At 40.3% G+C, this 17,160-nt stretch overlaps 1 protein-coding gene across 7 annotated transcripts in view; it reads right to left on the reverse strand.

The window, feature by feature from the left end:
• Window positions 1-17,160, reverse strand: part of MAK (male germ cell associated kinase) — a 57,991-nt gene that overhangs the window by 15,068 nt on the left and 25,763 nt on the right. For all 7 annotated transcript variants that reach the window (XM_032341092.1, XM_032341093.1, XM_032341098.1 and 4 more), the window contains 5 exons: window positions 13,734-13,905; window positions 12,684-12,851; window positions 9,561-9,872; window positions 4,497-4,669; window positions 1,542-1,690 (listed from right to left, as the gene is read on the reverse strand). In XM_032341092.1, the coding sequence (XP_032196983.1) occupies window positions 1,542-1,690; window positions 4,497-4,669; window positions 9,561-9,872; window positions 12,684-12,851; window positions 13,734-13,905 (974 nt within the window). The remainder of the gene's footprint in view (window positions 1-1,541; window positions 1,691-4,496; window positions 4,670-9,560; window positions 9,873-12,683; window positions 12,852-13,733; window positions 13,906-17,160) is intronic.

A 17,160-nucleotide genomic window follows, 5' to 3' on the forward strand; every position in this document is an offset into this window, starting at 1 on the left:
CTCATCCACTAACGACCTGCTGGGCCACCCCCTCTCTAAAGGCTAAAACAAAACAGATTGAAGCCACAGATCTCCAAATGCCCAGGGTTATAGTTTTAGCTCCTTCCTGGATAACTTCATGCCAATCTCTTCAATCTCTCTTGGATCGGACAGTATCTTCCTTTTTACTACCCAGCAGAGAAGTGCAGTCTGAACGCTGGTCTTGTTCTCCCTACCTTTATTTCAACTTCTTTGACATGGGTGTCTAAACCTACACAGCCATCATGCCTCTTTTTTCTCTCCTGTCCATTTCTAAAGCCCTTCTGAAATTTCATTTTTTTCCCTTTCAATTATTGACATTAGGAGTGGATCTCTACTGGATTCCTAAAACTGAAATTTACATGGTTGCCTCAAAGATAAATGGAAAAATGTTACGCCACAATCTCTTGCTAACAATCCAGTTTCACCCTTGTCTCTTGTCTTCCTTATTCCTCCATCCCGAATTCCTGGGAGAGGAAAACCATTACTTGCTTCTGGAGACTTCCTCACGTGAACCCAGTGGCCTTTTTACTACATTCAGAAAGCTGTAAATAGCCATGCCCACAGATGAAACACTTTATCTCTCCCTCTTCTGGGACTAAAATACATCTCCATAGATACACAGTCAATTAAAAATTGATTCCCATTTAAACTTCATTAAACTTTTCTTTTTCAAATGGATTTTCAGGAGAAAAATGCTGCTTGTAGGCCCAACATAAACTCCCCACCATCTGTCTAGATCTTTCTCCCAAGCTCCAGGTTCATATATTCAGTCGTCTTAGATAGATCCACTCAGATGTTTGCTAGGCATCCCAACCTCAACTCCAGTTTCTCACTTCCATACCTCCTGTTCCTTCCTGATCTTCCCTCTCTCAGCTAAAGTCACCACCACCACCACCACCCCCAGGCATTGCCACATCAAAAACGCAGAAGCCAACACTAATTCCTGCTGTTTTCTACCATCATCCGTGCTGGTCTGTCAGCAAGTCTTATCTTTCCACTATTGAAATACACGGAACTTTTACCCATTTTTCTGTCTCCACATTTGCCACTCCAGAGCAAGCCATTACTGTCTATCCAGACACAAGCAGTGGGCTCTTAACCAACCTTCTTGCCCCTCTTGAGTGTATAGTATGCTCAACCCACCTCGATCTTTCAAAACCATAATCCAGACCATTTAGGAAACAGTGTAAAATCCCACATTTTATGAAATGGTGTAACGGGGTACAGAATTATTCTACCAGAATTTAGCACTTACTTAAAGGCATAGCTTTGGTGGGCGAGAGTGGTATTTTTTTGAACCCTGTTCTCATCTTGATTTTTGCCTAAGCATTTCTTGTGCAGACTGGACAGAGGCAAGAGACTGAGAAAAGTCCTTGGAGACAAGTCCTGGCAAGGCAGAGCCAGCCAAGAGCATATATTATACCTATTATCTTACTGGTACCCTTCCTACAAAGATTCCAAGACACTTGAGCCTGACCTGTCTTCTAGTAGGCAGCAAACATTTCATTTCCGCTGCTTACCTGGAAGGTATCTTGATTGCCTCAAGTAGTACTGTTTAGCTGTTGAGGCCGTTGACAGTTCAGAATCAGATTTTAGGGGAAAAGCAGCAGGTAAGCTCTTGTTTTCCCCTGCGGAGTGGTGGGAGCCAGAGGGGACGGAGTCTGGAAGCCTTAAAAATCAACATAAAGCAGCATTACAATGTGTTATGTGAGGATGACAGCTACCGTGTTCTCACCCACCCCCTGCTCATCTTTTCAAGGGCAAGGTCACCTCACTTAAATGGTTTCCATCAGCGTCCTTTTGCTGACCCGGGCACTAAATGACAACTTCTCCCCCAACAGATACTGGGCTGTCCACACAATCCTTTTTGATACTAAACATGATGTGACAGATAGCTGTATATCTGAGCAGCACATTGCCTGTGTGCAATGTTTCTAGCTTTCCGGCCACTGCTACAGTTGTGGATTTATGACAGGGGAGGCCGGCACGTTGAAAGGGAAGACAGTCATAGCCCCCGTCACCTGTCTATGAAAGCAACGTCTGTCAGTAAGGTTGTCTGGGACTCCCTCGGACTGACCCTGTCTTGGTTGGCCCTTTGATCTTCTGGCTGCCCAACCTGCTCTGGGGTAGCCCTAGACAAAAGTGGGACCCTTTCATTCAAAACACCCTCACTCGTTTCTGGCTCCCTTTCCCTCTCCCTCAGCCCACCGTAGACCTACCGACGGCTGAAATCCTACCCGTTTTCAAAACTGCTCTTACCAAAAAGACTTTGCTGTCCTCCACAAAGTGATCTGCCCATGAACAGAACTCTGGAGCTCCTTAGAGCTCCTTTATTAGCAGAACCTAATACATGTTCTGTTCTTGTGGTACATATTTCCACTGCTATACATTTGATGGGATGAAGACAGACTACATCCTGTTCCTACCTTTGCTTAATACCATCTAGGTGTTTAGTTAACTGTCTACCGCGCATGCATACAAGTGTAAGTATAAATATCTTGCTTTCGTTTTGTTTGCTAAAAAAAAAAAGACAAACTAATAAGTGAAACTTTCACACTTTAGTATTTGATCCATTGTATTCTTTTTGAGTCAGCCTATGCAGAGAATAGCAGAGCGCATTCAATTCACCAAATATTGTACAGAAGAGAGGCAGACATCTAGATAAGTTTTGAATTAGGCCTCATCTGACTTTAGGCGACCTGTTTATCCAACCTGTCTGACTCTCAGTATTCTGTTCTACACTATTTTTACTGGAGCATGAAGATTACAAATTAAAATTTAGGTAGGCACTTAATATATGTGAGTATATTAATAATAATTATTGTTATATGTCTAAATTGTATAAAGCCATTTGAAGTTCCTAAAAAGTAAAAATGGAATACACATTAAGAATTCATTTTCATACAGTTTTTCTAAAGACTTTCAAGAGAAAAGGAATAAATGTTATTGAAGACATTTACCCATTGTTCCCTTGCCAGAATTAAGCATATGGACTACAAACTTGATTTTAACTATAGATTTTGATTCAAATCTCTTCACCTAACACATGATAAAATTCAGCTGGAATTGAGATGACATAGGTTTAAAAAAAAGTTTTCAAGTCATCTACACAGTACATCAGTGCAGATGCAAATAATTATTTTAAAAAAAGCAACTATGTAGCTCTCTACATACCTTTTTAACTTGACATCTATAAGTTTTTATCATAAATTAAATCATTTTATTTCTTATTTCTTAATAGTAGATAGAAAACAGTAAACAATTCATAAGATGAAATATGAAGATTAACTATAATTAAGTATTTCATGGTACGAGCTGATAAAGTTCTAAGTACTTATTCCATAAAACACTGAATCTTCAAAAAATTATGTATAACGTATATCTGTAGGTTCTGAAAAAAGTCAGTTTCACAGAACATTCTAGTACATTTAAAAGAATAAGCATCATTAGGCTCTAGTGCTTTAGTGGTTCTGAATCCCCATGCTTTCCAACACTGGCTAACATACCCGATTTCTAATGTGGGGTTTTCTTTCCCCTAAGAGAAATACGTATAGGACAACAAAGCCTTCTGAGCTGAAGATGGCAGTCTTCTGACCTGTCCCTTTGTCTATCATCTCAAAGGTTGTTATGCATTCATGCCACTCCAGATTCGACATGCTGAGAGGAGTGACCCTCTGGCATAAAGTGGGAGGGGGATTAAGCATGTTTGTTCTCAAGTTCGTGTACTTTACGGAAGAGTACCTATGGAACTTGAGCATCTGGAAACCTACTGACAAAGAATTATCCAAGCGTAAGTCCTCCTGACAGAACCTTCCATGTACTTCAGAGACATGTGTATCCCAAAGTAAATGCCAGCTAGCTATTAGATAAAAATTCTCTGCCTCATGCCAATATTTTTCTCCCTCTTTTGTTCCAAAGAGAGAGGAAAAAAAAAAAAAAGTATTTTTCCAAGCTTTTGTTCATAAAACTTAACCCACCCTCACCTCCAAGTTGAAAAGTGCACTAATGATGACTTAACTTAGAAAAGGGACTACCGGAGATACGAAACTTCCAGAAAAAGTTTAAGAAATGATCAAAAGAGTTTAGAATAGCAAATAAATTAGCGAATCTGAGCACCATCAGAGGAAACCGTTACTTTTATAGATTGTGCTTTGCTTTTCTTCAAATAGGCATACAGATTTCAAATGGGAATGATGGCGATCATAATTCAGTAGGGCACACTAACAACTTCACAAGAACTCTTCCCCTCCCCTTGACCCGCCGGACACACACAACACTCAGCCATTAATTCTGAGAATCATTACCGCGAGAAGTCAAGATTCTTACCTTCCCAGAGGTATGCGTAGAGATCTGGGGTATGTGGAAGAAAACAATGGTAAGCTACTTATTGTCTTTTAACATCTTCAGTTATACATAATGAGTAATATAAGTTGATGTATGATAAAAATATATTTTCCTGGAATGTGAAATCTTACCGAAATGGAGAATCTTTTTTCCTCTTTTCTTTGAATACGTTCATGCTTGGCTTCTTGGAATGGGAGGCTCCCAGATCACAGTCCTCAAATTCTTCCCAGCTGTCTCCAGACTTGAACACAGTCTGACCCCAACGCCTCCTAGCACTTTTATGACCCAGTGTGCCATTTGGCTTCTGTGGTGGAAAATCAGTCATCATCACCTGTAGTCATTTGCTGAGTTCCTTTTATGCGTAAACTATTCTAGTTGATACCCGAAGTACCCATTCTCAAGGAGGATTCCATAAAGTTAAGAAGATACATATATATAGGTTGAAAAGTATTAACAAAAACAGGTAGCACATGCTAAAAATATGATAGGAGTTCAGAGGGAGGAAAGATCTCTGGATTTGGGCTGGGGTGAGACTTTATTCAGGATCAGAATTGACTCCTCACTGATGTATAATTTGGAAAAGTGTCATGTGTGACTGTGTCTCTTTGGACAAGTGACTTCTTAAAGCCTTGTTTTCTTCCTCCTTAAATGGAGATATGCAGTATTTCTCTAATTAGTGTTTCTGAATTTAATATAAAATACCTTGAAAGTCCTTAGGATATGGCCTAACATATAATAAGAGTTATACTAAGGTTAGGCAGTATGGTTGTTATTACTATTCTTGTTGTTCCAGAGTTTGGAAGAGGAAATATACAGAATATGACTTTTTAATAGAAAAGTGCCAGGGGCACCTGAGTGGCCCAGTCAGTGAACGTTCAGCTCTTAATCTTAGCTCAGGTCTTGATCTCAGGATTGTGAGTTTGAGCCCCACAATATGTTGGGCTCCATATTGGGCCATGGAGCCTACTTTAAAAAAAAAGGGGGGGGGAGAAAAAAGAGAAAAGTGCCAGAGTTTGTTCCAGGAAGAAAGTATAGACCTAGCTTATCAAAGCAGATGTTTGGTGCTGGAAGTTGTGGAGGATGGGGTTGCAAAGACAGACTGATGCCAGCGTTTGAAGGCCTTCAGTGTGTCTAATGAGTTGCAGCTCTCCCGTGGGCAGTAAAGAACACTGGATGTCTTTGAGCTAAAAGTGGTGAGATAAAGGCAGCATTCTAGAAGGCCAAGCTCTTCAAATAGGAAGTCTTTACAGTTATATTGTTACAGTCATGAAAGAATACATTTGCTCTTAACAAGGAATAAAAGGTCTGAACTTTGCATCTCCCTGAACAGAGGTCAGAGGAGAGTGTGGCACACACTGCCAGGTTGCCCACTCAGTAGCCATTCTTCCCATCTTCCTTTCAATATACCTCCTTAAAATACATGAAATCCCAGCCTCCTTCGCAGTTCTATGTAGCCATGTGACACAATCTAGCCAATGAGTTGTCAGTTTAATTGTACAGGAGGGACTTCCAGGAGAGCTATTTTTGGACTCCCTTGGCATGCCAGTGGCTTTCACTCTTCCCTCTTCTAAAATGCAGAAGCTACCCCAAAGGAGCGGCAGCCATCTTGTGGCCAGAGGAAGGAAAGCAGCCTGCTAAGTATGGCGGAACAGGAAGACGGAAGCAGTCTGGTGGTTCCTTCTATAATCTGCACCAGTCCTGGTTTGGCCCACCATCTGACTTCTTGTTACGCAAGCAAAAACCCATTATTGTTTGAGCCTCAGTGGTCCGTTTTCCATCATAAGTCACAGAAGAATATAATCCTAATGGATGCAGACAGGAAGGGCAGGGATGACTAAAAGTTTCAGCCTGCTCGTTTCGGGATGGTGGCTCTATCGATAAAAATAAGGAATGAGGAAGAAAACCTGCCCTGGACCACAGAGTGGTTTTATTCAAATTTATCTGGGGCAGTTGGGGGGTACATAAATGGAAAAATCCAAAAGGCAACTGAAAAATCAAGGAATTTGGAAGCATATACAGCTAAGTTCGGGCAAGAAGATGTTTAAAGAATGGATATGCTATTGCTTGGAGCCCGTGGTGCCTTAGTGATGGCTGATGACAGAAATAGTGTTTGCTGACTTCTATTATACTATTGTTTTCTTTGCCAGGGAAAATTAACTCTAGACTAAGGAGAATGAAACAATCTAAGATCCCAGATGAGTAGAGCTAATCAAAGGTTATAGTTAGCGGAGAGAGAGCCTCTTATTTCCGTTGAGTTGTTCTTCCGGGCGCTGATGCTCTAGGCTGCTGGGCCATGTCAGTAATATCAAAATGTCTGAGAAGACTGGAAAGGGGCAAATATAAATAATGTTTATAAAGTAGAAGGTGGATTTTTGCAAATTACACTTTAATATGTTTGGTATAGGATAAGGGCAAAGACTCTGAATTCAGTTATTAAAGGGAAAGTTTTTGAGCACTGAGGGAAAAAATGTGGGTAGATCGTATAGGCCACCATTTTTTCTACAAAGCAAACTGAATATAGGTGGTCTCTGTGGCCTTCAACAGAGTAGCTGACAAAGTCTTTGATTCATTTCATTTGAAATGAAGTGACAAAAGGACAACAAAGGTGGGTCAGTACTGTTACAGACTCAATGTTTATTTTCCCCCAAAATTTATATGTTGACATTTGTACACACACACACACACACACCCCAAATTTATACCCCAAATCTAATGTGATGGTATTTGGACAAGTGGCCTTTGGGAGGTAACTAGAGATTAGATGAGGTCATGAGGATGAGACCCTCATGATGGGATTAGGGCCCTCATGAAAGAGATCACAGAGAGTTTGCTTTCTCTCTCTGCCTTCCCTCTCTGCCATGTAAGGACAAGGCGAGAAGGCATTTTATACAAACCAGGAAGAAGGCCCTCACTGGGAATCAAATTGGCTAATACTCTGATCTTGGACTTCCTGGCATCTAGAAAATAAATTTCCGGCTTAAAGCCTCCCAGTCTATGATATTTTGTTACAGCAGCCCAAGCACACAAAGTATATTATTCAGTAGTCTGACCAAGAGGACTCTCAGTGGGTCCGTGTCACTGTACAAGAAAGTCCTGGTGGCCTGCCCAAGGGCTCACTGCCCTTCTGTTCATCTTGAAGATATAGGAGGAAAAAAAGCAAATGAACAACTGAACTAATGCATAGTTAGTGACATGCTAGGTAGAATGGTTGAACTGACAAGACAAAAATAATTTAGAAATTGGAAAGGTAAAAGTAAGGTCTTGCAATTTTTTGAATCCTAGATATTTCTTTGTAATTTGCAAAAATCTCATACACAAGAAAGAAGTAAAGAATGTGTGATTTAGCAAAAGCACTTGTGGAAAATAGACTTGGGAATTTTAGTTGACAGAATGTTCAATCCCTTCTCTGGAACCTATTAGCTATCTAAAAATTGAGCACTAGGATACTGGGTCGATAACTTTGTGAATGCATACAGGGCCTTAGCATAGTACATGGCACTTAGCAGATATTCAATAAATATTCATTTCTTTTCTTTTCCTCTCAGTATGAGTCAACATTTGATGTACCTCCCAAGAGAAAAAACAAAAAAACACAAATGTAATCTTTGGTGACACGAGTGCACATATGGTTCTGGAATGTTGGTGGTGATTCACCCATGATTTATACTCCCTGCCCATGGTTTGCCTCTACTTCTGGCAGCCTCTTTCTAAATGGGAAGCAGGATGGAGAGGAGACTCAAAGTCTCCTTCCGACACAGGAACGAAGGATTACTCAGTCATTGGTGAATGATGTCATGTGTGGAGTGCGAGGGAACTTGGGATGTTTCTTCTAGAGAAGAGGACAGGTAATATAAGGTCTATTTTTAGAGACCTGAATGGTTGCCTTTCGGGAAGAGTGATAAACTTTTATTAAAAGCTACAGAAGGGACACTTGGGTGGCTCAGTCGGTTAAGCATCTGCCTTTGGCTCAGGTCATGATCTCAGGGTCCTGGGATCGAGCCCCACATCAGACTCCCTGGTCAGTGGGGTGTCTGCTTCTCCTCTAGCTCTCCCTTATGCTTGCATGTGCTCTCTCTCTCTCAAATAAATAAAATCTTAAAAAAAAAAAAAGCTACAGAAAACCAGATGTTAACTCAGTATAAGAAAGAACTTCTGAATAGTCAGAAATGTCCCAAAGAGGGGGTGCCTGGGTGGTGCAGTTGGTTAAGCGTCCAACTCTTGGTGTCGGCTCAGGTAGTGATCTCAAGGTTGTGAGACTGAGCCCTGTGTTGGGCTCCACACTCAGTGTGGAGTCTGCTTGAGAATCTCTCCCTCTGCCTCTCCTGCTCATGTGCTCTCTGTCTCTCTAAAATAAATCAATCCTATTAAAAAATAAAGAAAAGAAATGCCCCTAGATGATGTAGACTCCTAGATGTAGTGTGAAAAATTAATTCATCTGTTCAATGGGTAAACTGAGAAGCCAACCATGTAACAGGCACCATTCTGGGTTCAGGGCCTGTACTGATAAACAGACGAACATTCCTGAGCTCTTGGAGCCTACATTCTATAGGAAGAGCCAGATAATAAACAGGACACATAAGAACCAGGCAATTAATAGTACAGTAGAATAGGATTAGTGGTACAGGGAGCAAGGCTTCTTATATAAGGACGGCGGGAGGGGATAAGGAATTAGACAGTATTCGTTGAGATCTCTCAGTCCTTAAAGTGCCCATGATGCAAATGCATTTGGGAGTGTATATCTTGAGGATACAGCTCATGTGGCCCCCGACGGAGCTCCCTGAACTGAACAAAAGAAGTAGGAAGAGAAAGTCTTAGACGATGCCTGATACTTAAAAAACCCATTCTGTTCATGTTCATTAGTATTTAAAAACAGTATAAAATTACTGTTCAAATCCTTAAGATTTAGGATCAGCTCTCTCAAGTCCCAGATTCTTTTAAGTTCTTTGAGTTCTTTTGCATCTGAGTAACTGTTAAAGAAAAGTCTGTAGCATCCAAACTTCATCACATTTATTTTGGCTGTTTTTCTTTTCATAAACCATATTAGGATTTCAGGTTATCTCTTGCAAAGCTCCTGTTAGAGGAAGCAGGGACTTTAACATGAGTAATCTTTTATATCTTCTCCCACATTTTTAGGAATAAAATCCTAACTGAGCCTAGAAACTATTGCATCCAAAGTGTCGTTATGGGCTACTTACGGTCGGCATGGTTCGGACAATACTTGGAAACAGTGTTTGCGGCGGTTTCTGCTGTCCCGGCTGCTTTGGCGCTGGCTGGACACTCGTGTTCTGGGGCAGCTGGATGGACTCCAGTGGCTGGTGGCTGTTCTTCGGTTGGGGCTGTCTGACCATCTGGTCATTTATGTCTGGCAGGGGCTTCAATTCTAGATCCCCTAAAGATGGCTTCGATTCTAGTGGTTGCACCTGCTTATTTAAAGATTGTTTCGATTCCAGATGATGTGAGGAAGGGCCTAATACTTGACCAACTTGAAAATACGAGTGTTTCAATGCCTACAAAAGCATGGAAATAAGAAATGGAAAACAGTTGCACCTAAATTTACTGCACATAAATGACTGACAGCAGGCTTAGCATACAGCACTAGCCTAGATCAGCTTCAAAGACTTAGAAAGCATCCAGTTTTCCCCTTCTGCTACCTTCAAAAAGGTAACCAGCAGATGATGATTTAGGACATAAATTTCATTGAAAAAATAAGGTACAACATAGTAGGGAGAAAGTAAAACTCACGGGTAATGTCCAGGCAAAGCACCTGTTGTATTTGTATGAAAATAAAATCCAGCTTATAAACACGGGCTAAATTTGATGTGATTAATTCAAACTAAAATGCTAGATACTGAGCATGGTTTTAGAGTCCCTCCAAAGCCATTCGGGAATGAGTTAAGAAAACCTTCTAAGGAGTTCATGTTAAATGATTAACTAGAACATTATATAAAATTCAGGGCCACTCTTAGCCTGAGGATAGCTACATGCCTACCAGCAGTAAGAAAAATTCTAGGAAAGGAGATTACAAGTGGATATGTGTTAGAGCTTACTATAGTAATGTATCAGCAAAGAGAAGTTATTTCTGGGAAGAAAATATAATAATAATAAAAAACGATCACTGTTGGCTGGTTTTAACCAGATCAGCCAACCAACTACTGCTGCAGCATGGAGGTGGTGGGCTGGAGGGGAGGGCCCCTGACGACCATCTGGCCACAGGAGTCTACAGGAGTGGTTCTCCCGTGGGTGGGAGGTACGACTGGCATCTAGACATGCTACTAAGGGTGCTGCTGAACATCCTACAATAACAGGATGGTCCACACAACAAAGAAGGATCTAATCCAAATGTCACAATGGCCAAAGTTGATGAAAATTGGTCTAGGGAATATCTGAAGCCTTCTGTGCGGCTCAGCTGTGGATACTGATCCCTTTACCCAGTAATCATATGCCTGGATTAAAGGAGGAAAGTTCCCAGTTTTGCAGTTTGTGTTCGTATGCATGGGGGGAGGGTAGGGAGGGCACCTTAAGGTAGCCAAGCCCTATTACCCTGCACATCCTGCATGAAGCCGGTTCCCACTGATGTGTGAGCACAGCTCTGACCCACAGTTAACAGCAAGGGCAGTTTTTGAGGGGACAGAAGTAGCCTTGTACATGGCTCCTGTATTCTGTAAGTTCACGTCTTCTAACTCAGTCTTCTTGTTTCCACTAAAAAGCAGGGCTATGACATAGTGGGCAAGAAAGAGGTTAAGGGTGGGAGGTATATTTCAGCAGATATAGAAAGAGCCTTTATTCTGAGATGTCCCCTACCACAACCGATGTATGTGTTAATTACACCGACGTTTCTAAGTGGAGCTCTCCAAATACAGGCAATTTAAATACATCAGTACCTGGCGCACAGAAAGCACTGTTTCTTAATTAAGTCCTATTAATTAGTATGTCAATACTCCTAAATTAAAAATGTACTATTTTGGAGCTAGAAACTTTAAAAGTGTGATTTGCAATTTCAAGGCTTCATCTGTAACAATTTTTCCTCTTTAAGATATCAGCTACCATCCTTCAAGAAGAGGTGAGTCTTTAAGAAGGAACTTGTTTTTTCTTGCTTACTCGGGGAATATTTGATCATAGCATAGAGTAAGGATGTATGGAAAATTCTCGGGAAGAAATTAAAATAATCTGCAATGCCAACATCAGGAAAAAAGTATTGCTCACATTTTGATGTTTTGCTTTTTTGCACTTCTTTCTAGTCATGTAATATATATATATTTTTTTTAATAAAATATATGTATTTATAATAGCCTAGCCTACATTTAAACTTAGCATTTGGGCTTGAGAACTCTCCAAAATGGTTACTTTATTTTATTTTAAAGATTTTATTTATTTATTTGACAGACGGAGGTCACAAGTAGGCAGAGAGGCAGGCAGAGAGAGAGAGAGGAGGAAGCAGGCTTTCTGCGGAGCAGAGAGCCCGATGTGGGGCTCGATCCCAGGACACTGGGATTCTGACCTGAGCCGAAGGCCAGAGGCTTTAACCCACTGAGCCACACAGGCGCCCCGGTTACTTTATTTTAAAAATTCCATTTTTAATGGGAGCAAAGTAGTCTATGTTAGGGATAAATATATACCTCTAATGCGCAGTTTTTAATTAGCTTTGAACATCTGTGGCATAAATCATTATCCAACTTTCTGATTGCTTTCAATGTTCCTGATATACTACATTGCAAAACTTTTTCCATTACTTAGAGAAATAGCCTTTTAGCTGTTTTTTGTTGGTTTGTTGTTGTTTTTGCATTTTACCATAATGAACAATGACTGCACATTTAAAAACAATAGTTTTTGGTAATTTTTACTTCTTTTTCTGGTTTTTAAAAAATGTCTCATGCCCACTTCTTTTTTAGGTAAGAGTTAAAGACTTTAATTATATTTTTATTACAAAAGTTAACAAATATTTAGAAACATTAGAAAATGTTAAAATTAGAAAATGTCTCATTTGTTGAAAAGAATTCTTGCTGTTTGTCTTCCAACCTTAGGATTTTTATAAGAGAAAAAAATTTAATTTTTATGTGACCAAATCTGAGTTTTTCCTACAGAGAACAAACTGATGGTTACAAGAGGGGAGGTGGGTGGGGGTATGGGGGAAATGGGCGATGTGGCCTGAGGAGTACACTTACGATGATGAAAAAAAAAATCTGAGTTTTCCCTTTGTGGTTTCTTCTGTTACTTTTATACTCATCTATCTCTTATCTTGAGATTAAATACTCATGTATACTTTCTTTAGTATAAAGAAAAACCACTAAAAACCACTGTAACAGAGGGATTCCTCTTACCTGACTTGCTGTTGGTCGCTTCTTCGGATCCCAATTCAACATTTCAGTCATAAGCTGAATCGCTTCATTACTGGCATTGGGAATAAGAGTTTTTAGGTTTATAGGAACACACTGGGGAAAACGGAAGTTCATAGAGGATGCAAGCTGGTACCCTTCTGGCCAGTCACTCTGTTTAAGGCATATATAAGTGGGTGGGACAGGAGAGCAAAAACGAAATGGTTTTTAGTGATCAATTTAAAACACAGGTATAATGTAACAATCACTGGTGGTTTAGTGTTGATTTATAGAAACAGAATGAAATACCAGACCTACAACTCAGTGCTATATGTAGTATAGAAAGAATATTAAACTCTTGTCCGTGTTTTAGATCTTAATGATGATACCCAGCCGACTTAGAATAAATAAGGCACAAGTGGTTTATACAAACAGCTGATCATTCCAAAGTCCCTCATCATGTTAGACATTGCATCCACTGTTAGAAACTGCACATAGTTAGGAAATAACAAATTACACGAAGCTTTAATTACTTGTCTAATTTTAACTACAAGCCATATACTAACATAATTAGGCTGTAATTATATGTACTTACTAAGTACATATCAGAAAGTAAGGTCTGGCTGAATGTGGTAGTTAATTGGGAAGTACTCAGGTCGAGGAATCAAATACCCGAGGCAGAGGTATGTAAAATGAAACAGGAAAGGTTAAGAGGAAATGGTCCAGGAACCTGGGATTCTAGAATTGATGCCAATGAATATTCGCAGAGTAAATGGGAAAGAGTCTAAGCAAGGATGGCCACGAGGTCATCAACTGGTCATGAACCCAAAGTAAATATACAGAATTCTAAATAGAATGTTCCCTTAAGTTCTTAAAGGTAAGAACCCTTTTTTCTTGTCTTGAAGGATTCTGGCTTCTTATCCCACCCAATTAAAAAAAAAAAAGGATAAGAAAAATAACCATTAAAGCATATGCCTATTTGAAAATGAAAATATCAGATAGCTAGGTAAAAATCATAATCAAAAGTTATAACAACTTAAGGACATGAGTACTCACTTTTTTGGGAGTCCCTAAAACTTGGCAAATCTTAAAGATTTCATCGACCTCACTTGTCCCTGGGAAAAGTGGTCTTAATGTATATAGTTCAGCCATTATACTCCCAACAGCCCATATATCAATGGGAGAGCTGTATACTGAAGATCTTAGTAAAACTTCAGGGGCGCGATACCTGTGGAAATAGAAAACAAATCAAAACAGGCCATTTTGGTTGGAGTTGGAAAGATGGAAAAATGGCAGGGTTTCGTTATACATTTCAATCAAGGAACCAGTACTAAGTGGCTTCTACGTATTTGGCATTTGCATAGCATGGTGGGGCTCAGTTGGACATAACACATTTTCCCTGACTACAAACAGTTGGTGGAGTTGGAGACAAACATAAATGAAATGTCCAAGTGGGCTAGGTTAGGAACTCAAATGAATCAATATGGAAATAAGTACTATAAGACAGGGTTGGGGGGGATCTGAACAGAAGCAGAGGTATTCTTAATGAGAACAGTAGCATAATTTATAAAATATATCCATGAAGTATTTATATGAAGGATAGAAAACAAAAGATGAACAAAGACTATCTCTAAGTAGTGGGGTTTTCCTCTTCTTTTTACTTATCAGATTGAAAGTGCTGATTCCTTCAGTGGACTCAGTTCCCGCAACTGACAATATCTTCAGTGCAGAAAAATACCCTATTTATGAGAGCAAAGGTACCTGGTGGAAAAGTAGTCTAAATTCTAACTCCTTTTTTCACACTGAAATGTGTAGATTTAGCAGCCCAGATATTTCACAGTATTGCCTTTTTGCTTCTGTTCCGAGTACCTTTCTTTGACAGGTTTATTGAGATATAGTTTGAATAACATACAGCACATCCATTTAGAAGCGTATGCCTCAGGGGCTTTAAATATATTCAGTGAGTGTGTAATCCATTATCACATTCAATTTTGAATATTTTCATTGGCCCCAAAAGAAACTTCACACCTCTCAAATGTCCCTGTACCCCCAGCGCTAGTCTACTTTCTGTCTCTAGAGATTTGCCTATTGTGTGTACTTCACACCAGTGGAACCATATTCTGTCCAATCCTTGTGGCCTGGCTTCTTCCACTTAGCATGGCTTTTTTTTTTCTTTTTAAGATTTTATTTATTTATTTGACAGAGAGAGAGAGAGCATAAATAGGCAGAGGGGCAGGCAGAGGGAGAGGGAGAAGCAGACTCTCCACTGGGCAGGGAGTCCGACTCAGGGCTCGATCCCAGGACTCTGGGATCATGACCTGAGCCGAAGGTAGTCGTTTAACCGACTGAGCCACCCAGGCGCCCCACTTAATGTGTTTTCTCGGTGCATCCAGGTTGTATTGTAGCACCTATCAGTACTTCATTCTTTTTACCACCAAATAATATTCCATTATATGGCTGTCGCACACTTTAGTTATCCATTCATCAGTGGATGGGCACTTGGGTTGTTTCCAATTTTTGGCTAGTATAAGGAATGCTGTTGTGAACATTCATATATAAGTTTTTGTGTGGGTGTGTGTTTTCCTTTCTCTGAGGTGCAGAGGTATGGAATTTCAGATCCCACGGGAACTATATGCTAAACCACCGAGGAACTCTGGACTCTCCCGTGCATTTTACATTCACCCCAGCAACGTATGACGGATCCAGTTTCTCTGTGTCCTTGCCAGTACTTGTTACTATATTTTGATATTTTTATGAGATAAAATTAATAGTTTTGAAAGTCTTGCCAAGTTTAGATGTTGAAAACAAGTCTTCTCAATTGCATTCCATTTCAGTATAGCGTCTATATTTACCCAGTTGAAAATAGATACCAAAAACGGAACTGTGCTTCTTCTCCCCAGAAGCTCCCCAGTATTCCCCATCTCAATTAGTGCTGACACCATCCTTCCAGATGCTCAGTAAACAAAGCAAAACAAAATAAAAACCCCCTTAGAATCATCGACTCCTTTATCTTATACCGCACATCTGATTCATCAGGAAATCCTGGCTGCCCTACTTTAAAAATAGCACCTCCATGGCCACCAGATCCAAGTCACTATCATTCCCTGCCAGTGTAACAGTCTCCTACCTGGTCTCCCTGCTTCTTCCCTTGCTCTTCTAAAATCTGTTTTTAACCTACCAGTGAGAGTGATACTTTTAAGACCTGGTAGACCCCATCGCACCTCTTCTCAGCATTCTCCAGGGGCTCCCCAGTTCACGAAGATTAACAAGGCATCACAGTCCTTATGATGACCTGTAAGGACCTGAAATCTTGCCCCATTTCCTTCTGCAGAATTCACACATGGCTTTCCTGTCTCAAGGCCTCTACACTGAGCATTTTCTTTGCCTGAAAGCTCTGTGCCTTGGCATCTCCTTCTCAGAGAGACCCTCTGTTTGAAATAGCAGCATGCACTTTCCCTCCCCTAGCCCTCCTACTCCCTGTCCGTTTCCATATTTTATTCTTCTCCATAATAATGTATCATCATCTGATATACAGATATTCTTGTTTTTATTGGAATGTAATACACATGCAGAAAAATGCATGTATCGTAAGAGGACAACTTGATGAATTGTCACAAATAGAATATACCCACTGACCCAGTGCCAAGATCAAGAACCTGGGTGTTATCAGCATCCCAGGAGGCCCCTCTCTTGCACTCTGGCAGTCACTATTCAAGTAACTGCTACCCTGACTTCTAACAGCAGAGATTAGTTTTCTGTTTTTGTATTTTGTAGAAATGGAATCATACCATAGGTACTTTTTTTTTTTTTTTTTTTTTTGTCTGTTTGGCCTCTTACTCTCAGCATTATATCTGTGAGACTCGGTCATATTGTTGCATGTAGTGAGTTTGGTTCACTTTGCTGTAAGGCATCCCACTGGATGAATATATATTATGCTGCATGTGATGGACATTTGGGTAGTTTGGAGTTTGAGACATGAACATGTGAATGTCTTTCTGTAACTCGTGATATTTTTAGCTTATTTGGGTTTTTTTGGTTTTATTTTGTTTTAATATTTTATTTATTTATTTGACAGACAGGGGGAGAGAGAGAGAGAGAGAGCACAACCAGGGGAGCAGCAGGCAAAGGGAGAGGGAGAAGCAGGCTCCCACTGAGCAGGGAGCCTGAGGTAGGGGTCGGTCCCAGAACCCTGGGATCATGACCTGAGCCAAAGGCAGACGCTTAATGACTGAGCCACCCAGGCACCCTAACTTGCTTATTTATATATGGGATGTCATGTAAGCAGCATGAGATTGATGGTTTTTCTGTTTCGTTCACTTCTGTGTTCCGCATGCCTGAAATAGTGCCTAGCACATAGTAGGTGCTCAACAAGTGTTTGTTGAATGAATGACTGAATGAAATCTCTTTTCCTTCAGAATAGTTGTGACCCAGTCCTTCTCCCTCCACAGAATGCAAAATTCAGTTTAATATTTTGTTTTAAATA

This window comes from Mustela erminea, chromosome 4 (assembly GCF_009829155.1).
Source record: "Mustela erminea isolate mMusErm1 chromosome 4, mMusErm1.Pri, whole genome shotgun sequence".
NCBI lineage: Eukaryota > Metazoa > Chordata > Mammalia > Carnivora > Mustelidae > Mustela > Mustela erminea.